General features: G+C 53.8%; 8 protein-coding genes across 8 annotated transcripts; 4 read left to right on the top strand and 4 right to left on the bottom strand.

The window, feature by feature from the left end:
- Window positions 1-112: 112 nt before the first annotated feature.
- On the top strand, window positions 113-385 carry KRP23_6500 (Mitochondrial 37S ribosomal protein S27; the record flags this gene model as incomplete). The annotated part of the gene is made up of 1 exon (XM_067891697.1): window positions 113-385. One exon carries the CDS (start codon window positions 113-115, stop codon window positions 383-385), a length of 273 nt encoding a protein of 90 aa, XP_067746029.1.
- A 503-nt stretch (window positions 386-888) lies between these two features.
- Window positions 889-1,206, top strand: KRP23_6499 (uncharacterized protein; the record flags this gene model as incomplete). Its single annotated transcript, XM_067891696.1, has 1 exon — window positions 889-1,206. The coding sequence occupies one exon, from the start codon at window positions 889-891 to the stop codon at window positions 1,204-1,206; it is 318 nt and encodes a 105-aa protein (XP_067746028.1).
- Window positions 1,207-1,324: 118 nt separating this feature from the next.
- On the bottom strand, window positions 1,325-1,867 carry KRP23_6498 (putative N-acetyltransferase CML1; the record flags this gene model as incomplete). Its single annotated transcript, XM_067891695.1, has 1 exon — window positions 1,325-1,867. One exon carries the CDS (start codon window positions 1,865-1,867, stop codon window positions 1,325-1,327), a length of 543 nt encoding a protein of 180 aa, XP_067746027.1.
- A 464-nt stretch (window positions 1,868-2,331) lies between these two features.
- KRP23_6497 (uncharacterized protein) lies at window positions 2,332-2,630 on the bottom strand (the record flags this gene model as incomplete). The annotated part of the gene is made up of 2 exons (XM_067891694.1): window positions 2,332-2,476; window positions 2,551-2,630. 2 exons carry the CDS (start codon window positions 2,628-2,630, stop codon window positions 2,332-2,334), a joined length of 225 nt encoding a protein of 74 aa, XP_067746026.1.
- Window positions 2,631-2,984: 354 nt separating this feature from the next.
- Window positions 2,985-4,289, bottom strand: KRP23_6496 (uncharacterized protein; the record flags this gene model as incomplete). The annotated part of the gene is made up of 4 exons (XM_067891693.1): window positions 2,985-3,057; window positions 3,132-3,706; window positions 3,774-3,884; window positions 3,951-4,289. The coding sequence occupies 4 exons, from the start codon at window positions 4,287-4,289 to the stop codon at window positions 2,985-2,987; spliced, it is 1,098 nt and encodes a 365-aa protein (XP_067746025.1).
- An 89-nt stretch (window positions 4,290-4,378) lies between these two features.
- Window positions 4,379-6,142, top strand: KRP23_6495 (uncharacterized protein; the record flags this gene model as incomplete). Its single annotated transcript, XM_067891692.1, has 5 exons — window positions 4,379-4,436; window positions 4,533-4,721; window positions 4,788-4,913; window positions 4,984-6,039; window positions 6,138-6,142. The coding sequence occupies 5 exons, from the start codon at window positions 4,379-4,381 to the stop codon at window positions 6,140-6,142; spliced, it is 1,434 nt and encodes a 477-aa protein (XP_067746024.1).
- Window positions 6,143-7,016: 874 nt separating this feature from the next.
- On the top strand, window positions 7,017-8,827 carry KRP23_6494 (uncharacterized protein; the record flags this gene model as incomplete). Its single annotated transcript, XM_067891691.1, has 5 exons — window positions 7,017-7,100; window positions 7,164-7,686; window positions 7,762-8,513; window positions 8,596-8,625; window positions 8,720-8,827. 5 exons carry the CDS (start codon window positions 7,017-7,019, stop codon window positions 8,825-8,827), a joined length of 1,497 nt encoding a protein of 498 aa, XP_067746023.1.
- A 477-nt stretch (window positions 8,828-9,304) lies between these two features.
- KRP23_6493 (putative ATP-dependent RNA helicase DDX46) lies at window positions 9,305-13,107 on the bottom strand (the record flags this gene model as incomplete). Its single annotated transcript, XM_067891690.1, has 6 exons — window positions 9,305-9,427; window positions 9,504-9,884; window positions 9,960-10,103; window positions 10,173-10,271; window positions 10,350-10,576; window positions 10,668-13,107. The coding sequence occupies 6 exons, from the start codon at window positions 13,105-13,107 to the stop codon at window positions 9,305-9,307; spliced, it is 3,414 nt and encodes a 1,137-aa protein (XP_067746022.1).
- Between the last annotated feature and the right edge of the window lie 113 nt (window positions 13,108-13,220).

Here is a 13,220-nt window from a genome sequence, read left to right as displayed (position 1 = left end):
TTATGCCAATTTCGACCAATCACAAGCGATCACATTGCGCTGGACGAGCGGCTACGATAGCAGCCGACAAGAGACCCAAGTGGCGAGTCCTTCCTGAAGCAAGTCTCCGTCCATGGCGTCTCCCCAGCAGATTGCGGACCTGAGCCGCAAGATCTTCCAGCGCCTGCCGCAGCGCAACATCCCGTCAGGCAACAAGGTCATCAGCAAGCAGCTCAAGGGCGAGAAGGTGGCCTCGTGGTTCAACAAGCCACTGCTGCTGCGTCTCGGCGGCGATGACCCCAACTTTGAGATCCTGAACGAGGAGCGTCTCGGCAAGATCGATCAGATGAAGCGGCGGGGCAAGTCCATCCCCAAGAAGGGTGCAGGCAAGCGTTCCAAGAAGTAGAGAGGCCGGTGCTTTTGTTTCCACCAACGGCGGGAGCGTCGAACTGCTGCTGTTGCCCTGCTATTGAAAACTTGAGGCCCAGCACAGATGCAAATGAGCAGGTCTGCTGCAGTGGCACGTCCTCTACTATCGTGGTAGGTATCTAAAGCCAAGACAAGTTTCCGCTATTAGAGCAACGCTAGCTGTGTTTTGTGCTTTTCCGTCGCCTTGTGTCTCATTCTTTGTTGTTCTACTAAAGCAATAACGCTGCATAATGCCGAGTAAAGGGCTCAACACTGTGGCTGCCATGAGCTCGCAGTGCTGCTTGCAGAGGCACTGTATCAACTCTATGGCGTCCACGGTACTTTTCCAATGGTAGGTACGATTGTACCGCTAGTGTACCACTTCTCGCGGTGGCCAGTCGATTGACTTGGTTTTGGACTGCGAAGCGCTTCATTCCCCAAGCAAGAAGGCAGCCGACAGGTTCAACGCAGCTCCAGCATCAACCCCAACTACTATCAACTATGGGGGCCAACGGGCAGGCAGTGCAGACCATGAACAAGAGGAAGGTGAAACTTCTCAACAAGAAGCGCGCAGAGGTCCGCAACCAGAAGAAGGTGGCGGTGCTGCAGAAGGGCAAGAAGACGGTACTGCGCAAGCACCGACCGTCCAAGAAGAAACAGCAGAAGGACGCCAAGCGTCACCGCATCTACGTCGAATCCGAGAAGGAAAAGCTCCTCAAGAGCGGCCTGATCACCAAGGAGGACATTGAGAAGATGGAGGCCGAGAAGTCAGACGACGTCGACGCCGACGCCGACGCCGTCATGGACGTGGAGGAGTAAATGGTAACCCTATATAGATTACGTTCTTTGCTATATAATGTCTCTTTGAATTCGTGTGCGTTGATTTCAGCTACTGTAGTAACTTACTCGCCTCCATTGCAAGGAGTCTGGACTGCAGCTACAGAAGCGTCTTGGCCATCCAGAATGCTTCATGCGTGGGGTTTTCCCAGAGCGTGAAGGTCTCACGGGTGATGAACCCGAAGGAGCTGTAAAAGGTGACGGCGGACGTCTTCTCTGCGTACGATGCTGTGAGCTGCAACGTTTTGAAGCTGTGAGTGGTCGCCCAGTGCACCAAATGCGTCATAAGCTTTCGGCCGATGCCCATGCGCTGGTAGCCGGGGTGGACTGAAACACGTCGCACTTCACCTTCGCCGTTGCCCTTCGGCTCTAATGCGATCATGCCCACGACTTTGGGTTCGCCGTCGTCCTCCAGAGTCGCCACCCAGAAATTGCCCCCGGGCTCCATGTACGTGCCTTCGACGTCGGCGAGGTCGTCCTTGAGGCATTTGCGCACGTACTCAGCCCAGTGGTGTCTCGATGCTGGGTCGTTCTTGGCGTACAGCATCATTCCGTGCTCAAAAATGGCGGCGACTTCAGGCAGGTCTTCGTCTCGGAACTGACGAATGCAAATTCCTGATGTGGTAGTGCAGGGTGGGGTCATGGCGACTCGGTGGAATTGGTTAATGCTTTGCGTGTTGCAATGCGAATTTTAAAATGGCACGACGATGTGGCATTGAGTTTGTGCATGACGTCGCGTATGCTCTAGCTACACGTAGCGCAATGCGCTCGCAGGTATCGCCACCTTTGAAAGCATGTTATAGCAAGCGTGGCGGCTCTCAACTTTTCGCTGAGATGAGTACTCGATGATTGGCCAATTCAAATGATTTTTCAACCAATCGACGGCATCGACCGTTGAACGACCGTTGATGATCAGCGCGCCATAACGGCTCGATCATGGAAGCCTGAAGCTTTAGTTCATAACGCTAGTGTATTTCGCTTAGTGTACATTGCCCTTGCAATGCTGTGTCTCGCGCGGCTTGAATGCGACTGCTCGATCGTTCATAAAAAAATGGTTCTTGCGTTGGCCCACCTAATTCTTTGGTCCAGCCCATGTTCTCGCTTGCCTCATGCCGACTGGGACCACGGCTTCACGGGCTCCACATCTTCGGGCTCCTCGTCACTCCAGTCGTCGAACGAGGGCACCAGCGGGGCGATGCGCACCGGGTACACGGGGCGCGACTGGTTGATCTTTGGAGGCTCCGTGAGTTGGCTGCAGCGATAGCAAGATTGTGAGTCATTTTCATCTATTATATCACCTTTAGTGATAGCGACAGCAAGACGCACCGGAGCTTCCTCGGTGGAGTCATGAGGCTCTCGACGGCCCTCAGGTTGTGCTTCTGTGCGTGCTCAGGTTGGCCGGCCATCTTCGGTGCTCAAGTCGAGTTCTTATCAGGTTGTTGCTTTTTTGAGAATGACCCTGGGAGGTGTCGACTTGTTCTTTCCGTCTTTTGCAGCCCTTTCCCAGCCGACATATTACCATGCGGACTGGCGACGCGACGAGCAGATGTGGTCTAGGCAGCTCGCATCCGCGAACTGCACTGCTTTCCTGCGCCTCTGATGGTGGCAATTTTTACAGCTACAGATGGCTTCTTTTTCGGTGTTATAGTTATCGTGCCCCTTCAATCAGGTCGACCACCAAAGTTTCCCTTCCAGTTTTTCCAGTCGGCTTACAGATGTCTGCTACATGTACCTACACAAAAGATCGAAAGCCGCGTTGCTCACGCTTGCTTACGGAACTTCGTGAGCAAGAGCAGCTTGTCCAGTTCTTCCGAGCCCAAATTCTCCTTCAGCCTGAAGGTATCAAATCGTGTTAATGGTCAATCAATGTCCTCGCCGGCAGATTGGAGTCGTGAAGTATAACGTACCAGGCTAGTGTCGCGGTGGGGATAAAGTCCGTGAAGGGCAACAGTTCTTCCACAAAGGCCACGTACTTGGCGTGTGGAGACGACTGCGAGTAGAGCGTGTCCACCATCTTTGCTGACACGGGCGCCCACAGCACGTCTGCCACCTCGCCCAGGCCGGGCACCACAAACGTTGCATTCCCGAGAAAATCGATGGCCAGACTGGCCACGAGTTTACGCGATGGATTCTCCAGCACAAATTCCTTTGCGCGAGCAGAGAGAGCCGATAGCGACATAGATTCCTCCCCAGGCATGCCCTTGAACAGCAGCAACTGGCCCTGTGGACTGCGTAAGAAGTGCTGGCACGCGCCCTTGACTCTCTCCGACCGCGCTAGCTTCACCGCCACGACTGTCGAGATGGCAGAGAACACTGTGACCAGCGACAACGCGACGCCAACAACGAACCACACGGGGAAGCCCATCACGCCCACCAGGAGCGTCAGCGGTAGCCAGACTGGAGACGTCCCCACGATGCCCAGCACGCAACCCGCAATCGCAGGTAGGAGCCCAAGCACGGCCTTGTTCTTATGCAGAAACAACTGCAATAAGCAGGCAGATTCCATGAGTCAGCCATCAAACTACACACAACCAACCAGCATCACCAACCTGGTGCGCGACGTTGCTCGCTCCGTTCTTGATCGTAATGGCATGGGAGACCAATGCGCGTGGACGTCGGTCGGTCTTCACGTAGATACGGATCTCCAGCTCCCACAGCACCTACGTGTTCGCCAAAAACAGCCCCATTAGCTGCCACCCTCGACAGTCCCAGCTAACGATACTAACGTCTTTGTGCAGCACGGGCTGCGCCCAATGGATGGCACCCTCCGCGAGCACGGGGACGCACTCGCGCAGCTTCAGCGCGTGCGTCGCCACCAGGTCGTCTCCGTCCAGCAGCTTGAAGGTCGCGTGACGTTCCAGCAGCGACGTCTTGTTCTCAGCCTCCAAGTCCGACGCAGAGAACGCGATGTGACAGGGCAGCGATGTTTCCTCCTCCTCTCGGCTCTCGGTAGAAGGCAGCACCACTGTCACACGGGCAGCTTGTGGTGCATGTGGGGGCTCTACCTGCTTCTTGAGCGGCTTGGCCAGCCACAGCACGTCGGCGCGCAGCAGCGAGGCTTCCATTGTTCTCGTAGTTGAAGCAGCGGCGTCTGTGGATTCCAGACTTTCGACCAATCAGAGGGAACAGATGACGCCGCAGTTTGACAAACAAGATGCAGCCACTGGAGGAGCAGGAAGACCCGAGCTTCGCGTCGGTGCCGGAGACCCCGCGTACGACTTTTACGGCTGCTTTCGCTTCGTCCCGAGCGCGCCACTAACTCTGCATGCATGTCTTGTATCTACACGTCGTTTTTTCCGCCGCTGTAGAGCTGCAGAGACCCCACTGCGACCAGTGCCGCGTCGCCATCGCCGACTACGAGTGCCAACGTTGCGTCCAGCGCTTCTGCACGCAATGCGAGCTGGCCGTCCACCACCGACTGGAGGCACTGGCCTTGAAGCACGAGGAGAGCAAGGGCGACGGCCGACCGCACCAGGAATTTCTTAAGTGGATCAGCGGTGCGTTGCAACGCGCTGTTAGAGACAACGAGAGCGACGACTGACGTTTCTGTCACGTGTCTGCAGGTTGCGAGGAGTGCGGCCAGAACACGATGGAGTTTTTCTGTATAAACTGCAACATGCATCAGTGCGAGCAGTGCTGCGCGTCCAAACATAAGCAGTTGGAATCGCATTTCTACTTTTGTCTGGAAGGTAGGAAGATTCTGAGTGAACGATGCTACAGTCAATGGTATGGAGCTGTTGCTGACGTAATATGTGGCAGGTTCTTCGCCCAAGATGTTTCCGTTCGCGACTTGGAACTTGATGTTTGTGGAAATGGTGAAGATGCGCAAGGGGGAACTGCAGGACCAAGCTGCAGAGAAAGAGGCGGCTTTAGCAAGTAAAGCTGCGGAGGAAATTCCGGAAGAGAAGTATAGCGCTTCGGTCGCGGTCAACATTAAAATGGAGAAAGCAGTGGCGTCTACTAGTGCCACGGCAACTGCATTGGGGAACCTATCGATCAATGCAGCAGCTCCCGACACAAGATCGCAGCCCCCAGCTGAACTACCGACGAGTCAAGCGAAGCGCTCATCTCGAGTGGACACCACAACAATTGTTGACCTGACGTTGGATGATGAATGCGACTCACAAACCAGTACAAGCAGTGTATCATCATCTTGGCACCCAGCTCAGCCCCAAATTAAGGACGAGTTCCGCGTAAAGACCGAAAGCGCATGGTTGGACTCGGCTACCGCTGCCCAAGAGAACCCCGTGTTTGATGTAGATGAACTGATGGAGAAAACAATGGGCGACGATGAGGACCCTATCTTGCGCTCCATGATCGGTGAGTACAACCAGCTGAGCGCCAAGATCTATGACATTGATCAGGAAGCTGACAACGTCCGCAAGAAAACAAAGGAATTGTCCAGTGTTCAGCGGTTAAATATGGCAGAGGTTAAGAAAGCTCAAGCCTTGAAGAAAAAGCTCAGCAAAGACAAGGCTGAAGCGGAGAAGTCTCGGGACGGAGTGGTGGCCAACATCGTTGTGTATGTCAAGTCAGAGCCAGATGAACTGAGGGAATTCCTGAAATCATGCGCCGCCAACGTCCCTTACGCTCAAACAGCCAGCCACCGCAAGTGTGCCACTCTGGAGGCTGGCATCCGTGCACAGCTGGAAAACATCCAGAGGATTCAGCGCAACATGGAGGAATTGATCAACATGAAGAAGGATGCCTTCGCAGAGGTCACTCGACTCGGGGCTGAAATCGCGGAGGGCGAGGAAGACGTTCGAAAGCTGGACAAGGACCGTCAGGGCGAGTTCTTGTGTCTTTGCCAGTTCAGTAAGTCGATCCAGGACGCTGTGCGGGCTGCAAGCGCGCAGTGATAGGCCCTCCGTGTAGAATGTTGTGTACGTGACGCCAGCTTGTTTGTCTTGCAGTTTAGCGATGCATGCGGCAGAGTACACGCTAATCAGGGTGCACGTGGAATTTTGACAACCCTGGAACGTGCCTGCCATGGCTTTGCGGACGAGAATCAATCCGTGACTTGTTATTGTTGTCATCGTCTTTTTGACTGTGTTATATGGCAAAAGCACCTTTTGATGACACCGCAGAATTGTGCTGCGAGCAGTCACCGGCGCCTGGTGTCGTCATGGAGAATCCGCGATGAGGGCATCGCGATCTCCACTCGAGAGACTTGCAAAATAGTTATTCACCCGTTGCAATGCCGTTGCGCCTGATTCAATGCCGCAGACTTCTGTCTGGTTGTGAGTCGTGTTGCACCTCGTTCGAAGGAGGACCACTTGCACCAAGCAGGAACGTGGGACTCGACGACGCGTCTGCATTGTAGCAAGTGCAAAACCTGCTCAAAACTGCACGAATTATCAGACGATTCAAGCGCAGTATTCATGTGTTCATGCCACTGAGCCTGCCAGCAGCACGTTGCCTTTTTGGTTAGATATACTTCGAAGTATAAAGAGGGATAGGTCTACCAAGAACTTCAGCTATTCATCTACCTCTAGTAATGAGTACGTATGCTTATTGGATTCACACTGTGGCTCTAAAAAGAGTCGTGAGAATACTGTAGATTTTGATAGTCCCACCTTCATTTTGAACTTGAGTCAAGATATCAAAGAGAAAAAGACGCAGGCGCCGGACCGGAGGAGTGCGCGCCGCGAGCTGTCTCTACTACGTCCCGCCGTCCAGCAGACCCCGCCGCACCGTGCCAGATCAAGCGCCACCGCTTCAGCTCGGACGTCGCGCCGGAACCGCCGCCTCTCACCCGTCGTAGCGGCCGCAATCGCCTCCCGAACTGCAGCATGAGCGGCAGCGTGTCACAGACGCAGACGCTGGGTCGGGTCTATTCCTACGCGCTGCGCTCGCTCTCGGAGACCAAAAACACTGTACGACGCCTCAAATCTGATTTGTGTGTCGGTCGGTTCTCTAACTTTATTATTTTGTGACAGCTGATTCTGGTCTGTATAGGTCTGCTGGAAGCCTTGGATCGCCTGCAGGAGCGACTACACTTGCCCACGTCCATCGTCAAGGAGCTCAAGCGCCGATTGGCCAAGATGGTGAGCAGATCGTCCGTGAGGCTCAAGACCAAGTGTCCAAGCGACCGAGAGTTGGGCGACGCCGTGGCCGACAACAGCGTCTGGAACTCCGCCAAGCCCGAGGAGGTGCGAGGAGTCGTCCACTGGGTGCTGGCCGTGACCAAATCGCTGCAGAAACTGGCGGTCAATGCCACGTTGGGAGTGTGCAATGGCATCTACGTGTTGATCATGAGTCTGCCGGGCGTGTCCACGGCATGCTCACTCTTTTATGGACTGCTGCAAGCGGTGGAGGATACGCTAAGATTGTCGAGTGAAGAGATCATGGAAGCTGCATCTGCAGGTGGCTCGGGGTTGGGTAGCGGACGCAGCCGAAGTTACCATCACTTGCATCACCGACACCCACGCGGCGTGGAAAGCTACGTGGCCGACCCTAGTTGTGCGTTCGATGTGTGCCAATGTGAACGGTAGTGTTGATGAGGTTATAACAGATTGATGTGTTCGTGAATGACAGTGACAGCGGTGGTGCTGGAATACAAGGAAAAGGAGTGCATGGTGCCTTCAAATATTGATCGGAGGATACGACGCGTCATGCACTTTCAGATTCCGCTGCATTCATTTGAAGCAACCGTGCGGTTGCCCCCAGAGAACGCACAAAGCACCACTACATGGAGTAGAAGTGCTAGCGATGCCAGTGTTGGTGGTCACAATCGAGCCCAGGAGGAGACGACTTCAAGCTATGCTCACCTGAGTTCCGCGACACCGCGGTCAATTCCAGTGTCACCGCTTGCGCGCAAGCGTGTACAGCTGGCATTTTCTAATTTCTCGGACGACGTGCTATACCAGGCACGGGATCGACTACGACAGGAGCGTGCGGCAACGTTGACGGGCGAGCGCGGTCTGCGCGTCCCACGATTTAATTCGCACGATTGTCACGAAGACATCTATTTATCCTGTGGCCGCCATTGCGCATCCAAGGTAGGCACAGGCATGTATCGCAGTGTGCGCTCCACTGTACCGCTGCAGAAGAACCGGTTCGTATACTTTGAAATGACCCTTCAGCAAGGACGAACACCGGTGCGTGGAGCAAACCAGGGCGCGAACAGATTAGAGGCTCCTTCACCAGCAGCACGCAACGTACCAGGGCTATCTGGCGGCACCGGTGGCAATGTTAACGACAGACCTGGTATTGATGCAAGCGTCTGTATCGGGCTGTCCACCCGCCTAATGCCGCTCAACACACTGGTCGGCGCGTCAAAACACTCTGTGAGTTTGCTTTGCTCGGGGTTGTCTTGAGTGAGACCCAATAACTAACTCTTACTGATGTATAACGTGTTGATGCAAACAGATAGGATTCTATTCTGCTGGTCATGTGCTCGTAGGCTCGGAGAGGCGGCGCTCAATCGGAGTTGGGCGGAAGTACGGCTTTCAGTCTACAGTTGGAGTATTGGCTCATGTAATTGATCATGAAGATGATGGAGCTGTGGGCGCGCCACCTGGAAGTGCGCCTCAGCCACCATCCTCACATTCTGGCTCAGCCATCGGCGAAGCCTTTGTGCGGTTTACCATCGATGGAATAGCACTTCGCGACAGCAATAACCGCGTGATGGAGTTTGCGCTGCCGTTTCCATCTAAGAGCGAGCTTTACCCGACGCTAACACTGCATTCTCAGGATGCGCATGTGTTTAGCCAGATGTCAGCACCCGACATCACCGCACTCGACTTGCAGGCGCTGGAATTGCCTGCTGAAGCGCCTGTCGAAGTATGGTGTCTCGATGGGTTGCGTCTGGGGGTTACAGCTTAGAACTCATAAGCGAGTCGCAGGCCCGTACTCTCGTGTTGCCGATTGTCCATTTCTCGAGAAACGTTGGGCTACGCATAAATCAATTATAAGAGCTTCAGATCGCTTGATGGCATGCTAACATTTGTGAATGCTTCCCCTTACCTGAGTTCCCATCATTGGCTAGGTTGCTGCCGTGATACGATCGCACCAGGCTTGGGGCCTATTTTGAAAAGCTCAACCGAAACAACAAAGAAGGTCTCGCTGCTCTGTGATATTACAGAATGTACTTCCCGTATTTGTCGCCACCCAGTCCGACTTGCATCGTGGTTTCGTCCAGGATGCGTTGTAGCTCTCGCCTTGCCTCGATAACGGAAGATTGCGTTGGACCCTCGATTGCCTACCAAACACACGAGGGTATACATGTTAAAATCACCTGGAACACACATCTCCTCTTGCAAAATATCTTGACGTACCAAGTACAGTTTCCGTTCTGACGGGTTGGGCTTGCGGCCTGCAGGAATGTACGACCCTCGAGCGATAACAGCCACGCCAGTGAGCTCCGCCACCGAGTCGCTTGCTTCCTTTTGGGTAACCTTCCAGCGAGCCTGCTGCGGATAGTCATTAATCTCGAGCTCTTCCACGAAGTGGTTGTCGCCAGAGCTGCCGTCGCCATTTCCCTTGTATTGCAAATCCAGATTCTGGATGATTTTCTGGGCCTTGATGAACGCCGACATCGCCTCTCTATCAATCGTTATCTGCTTCTGGCCAGCAGGCGCCGATGATTTATCAGCCACAACAGCGGTACTCTCTTTGCTAGGCTCATCCACATCATCCTCATCGCCTGCGCCAGAATCCTGCAAGTAAAGCAAGAAAAACGACGTTACTAAATCCTGGCTCTGGAGATCAAAAACAGACTTATAGAGTCGTACCTCAACCAAAATGCCCTGGTCCAGTTCATATTGACGCCTCTGGAGATCTGCTGTTCGCTGGGTTTCGTTTCGCTCCGTCTCGTCGAACGTGAAACCCTTGCCTTTAAAGCCACTGCCGTGGTATCTCGCTTCGCCGCGCTTGACCTGAAGCCCCCATGTGTAAAAATTGTTAGCTAAGCTCAGGCGATAACAGAGGTGATCTAAAAAGCACACCTTTGCCTTGAACCCTTCTGCAAGTGCCGTCAATTCTGGTGGAACGATCTGTTTGGCATTTTCTAATGCTTTCACGAGATCCACCGAGTATTCCTCCTCCTACAATTGAATTGCAAAGACACACGGTAGTTAGCACGGAATTTGCGTTTTGATAGTAAAATCCTCACAGAAACGTACATCCGGAGAAATAAAGGTGTAAGCTGTACCCTTCCGGCCAGCTCGCCCGGTTCGCCCAACACGATGCACGTAGTCTTCCATGTGATTGGGACAGTGGAAATTGATGACTAGAACCAAATCCTTCACGTCAAGACCACGACCAGCGACAGATGTCGCCACCATCACGGTTCGCACCTTCCGTTTGAAGTCATCGATCGTGTAATCTCGATCCACTTGATCTTTGCCACCTACAGGTGCACAATGCCACACATATCAAACAAACACCCGTTAGCACCAGTAGAAGCATCAGATACTTGAAGTAAGTTCACCGTGACGTACCGTGAAGCGAAAGCGCGGGATACCCAGCTTTCATCAAGTCTTGGAAAATCTGGTCACACGCTTGTTGTTTGTTCACGAATACGAGGATATTTCCTTTTTCGTACCAAAGACCCAAAAGTTGCAGCAGTCGCATGAACTTGTCATCCTCTTCGCGGACCTCTACATATTGTGTGATATCACCCGATGCCGTGCTGCGTGTTCCCACAGTAATCTCAACCGGTTTCCGTAGCACTTTGCGCGCAAGGGACTCCACTGAGCGAGGGAAGGTTGCTGAGAACAGCAGCGTCTGCCGGTCTGGACGAATGTTCAACATAATCTTCGTGATCTGCGGCTCGAAGCCCATGTCAAACATGCGATCAGCCTCATCCAGCACCACGTACGTAACACGCTGCAGTGATACCATCTTGCCAGCACTCATGCAAAGAATGTCGATCATGCGCCCTGGAGTGCAGACTACGATATCCGAGCCTCGCTTTAGGTTAGCAATTTGCTCTGACACTGACGATCCTCCGTAAACAGCAGTAGCGCGCAATCCAAGCCCCTTGGAAAACTTTCGGGTCTCTACATAAATCTGTTGAGCGAGTTCACGAGCAGGCGCCATGACAATTCCAATCGGACCTTCATTTTCTTGCAAAGGAGGCTGGGCGAGAATGTGACGGAACATCGGAAGAAGGAAAGCTAGCGTCTTGCCGGAACCCGTTTTGGCAATGCCGATCACATCACGTCCGGACATAATAGCAGGGAGAGCCTGCTTTTGAATGGCAAACGGTTCCTCGTAGCCTTGCTTTTTTATCAGCTGAAGCATTCGAACGCTAAAGCCGCACTGTGTCCACTTTTGCAGTGGACGTGGGCAACTCTTTCCACGAATCTTGATTTCAGATTCTTTGCGCTGGGCCTCCACTTCTTCCTCCGATATATCCTTGATTTCCTTGGGAACCACGTAGAACTTCTTCTGAAATGGGACGTAGTTCATGTTCGAGTGATCCACTGGCTTGATCTCCTTCTTCTTTTGCTGCTCTTGCAGAATCTCCAGTGCTGAACGCTGATCCACTAATTCGGAGTCTTCACCAATAATATCTTCTTCAAATCCCTGGTAGATTCGCCCAGTTTCATCCTTCTTCAGCATTGGATCGTCACCAGGTTCTAGTCCTGCGCCATTGCCTTCGCCGTTGATAGTAGCAGTTTGTGGTGAACTTACGGCCGTCTTCTCCTCTTGCTCACGCTTTTCTTTAATCGCTCGCATAAACTCCTTGAGCTCACGCTCTTCACGGGCTTCACGCACCTCCAGCGTTTCGTTTGCAGCATTAGTGTTGACGTGGGGTTCAACGGAAGGCTTGGGCATGGCCGCACTCGACTGCTCCACCGCATCTGGAGGCAAGAACGTGCCATAAATATTGATTTTACCCTTGGCTTCAATTTCCGACTGCGAAATCACGTTAGCGGCGGGGTTAGCGCGAGCCGCCTCATCCACCAGCCCAGCCATGTAGGCATCCAGAGGGTCTGCCTCCTCCACGACCTTCTGCACTCGTTCACGCTGGCGCGCCTCTTGTTCCTCCCGCTTCTTACGCTCCTCAGGTGTCTCGCTTTTCTCCTCGTCTTCCACTGTCCATAGATCCAATTGCTTAGGGACAGCGTCGTCCTCCGCCAGAAACTTGGCTTTCTCCTCCTTCTGTTTGAGTTGCACCTCGCGCAAAACTATTTCCCGCTGTCCCTGTTTGATCGTATTTTCACCATTAAACGGAGGTTTGCTGTCGCCACCCAAGGCGTTGAAAAAGTTCACAGGCTTGTTTGTCGTGACTTGGCTCTTCTTCATTGCCTGGTTGCCAGGTTTCAATGAAATGCCACTAAACTTGAATTTCTTCAACGTAGCACCTCCACTCCTCAACGTTGTTGCCATCACAGCAACCGGGGGAGCTAGAGCAGCTCTCTTCTTCTCGGAACTTGGGCTGCTCTTAGCTGCACCAGTCACAGCAGCCGTTTCTGGCTCCTGAGTCTCCACTGCAGTATCATCGCTGGCAGGTTTCACCTCTTTCTCCTCCTTGGACTCGGATCTTTTGCGTCTTGTGATCTCCGACCTCTCGTGACTTCTGCTCCTCCTGCTCTTTCGTGAGCTTCTGCGCGAGCTCCTGTCTCTCTTCTTCTTGGAGCTTCTGCGTGGCGAGCGACTCCTGGAGCGCGAGTACGAGGGCGAGCGACGTCGCTCCGTCTTGGACCGTTTCTTGCGGCGCTTGTCGCCCGCCTTGGACGAGCGGCGGCGCTCCCGGGACCGCGATCTGGAGCGAGAGGCGCCAGATGACGACAGCGACCGCTTACGGCCGCGCGAGTGAGACCGGGAGCGTGTGCGCCGCGAGGACGATGCGCCATGGCGACGGGACGACGCGCGCGGGCTGCGGCTACGTCGCCGCCGGTGGCGACTGGGACTGGCCGCGTCTTCTGCCATAGAGCGAGCAAAAAGAGGAATGAATCCAAGGCGGAGGCGCCGGCGGTTTCCTACATGGCGATTGGTCGAAAATAAGTAGGAGGAAGCAGGGATTGGATGAAAATGAGCACAGA

The sequence above is a fragment of the Phytophthora ramorum genome (assembly GCF_020800215.1).
Source record: "Phytophthora ramorum isolate Pr-102 chromosome Unknown Phyram_PR-102_s0005, whole genome shotgun sequence".
Taxonomy (NCBI): domain Eukaryota; phylum Oomycota; class Peronosporomycetes; order Peronosporales; family Peronosporaceae; genus Phytophthora; species Phytophthora ramorum.
This window is presented reverse-complemented; position numbering and strand designations above follow the sequence as displayed.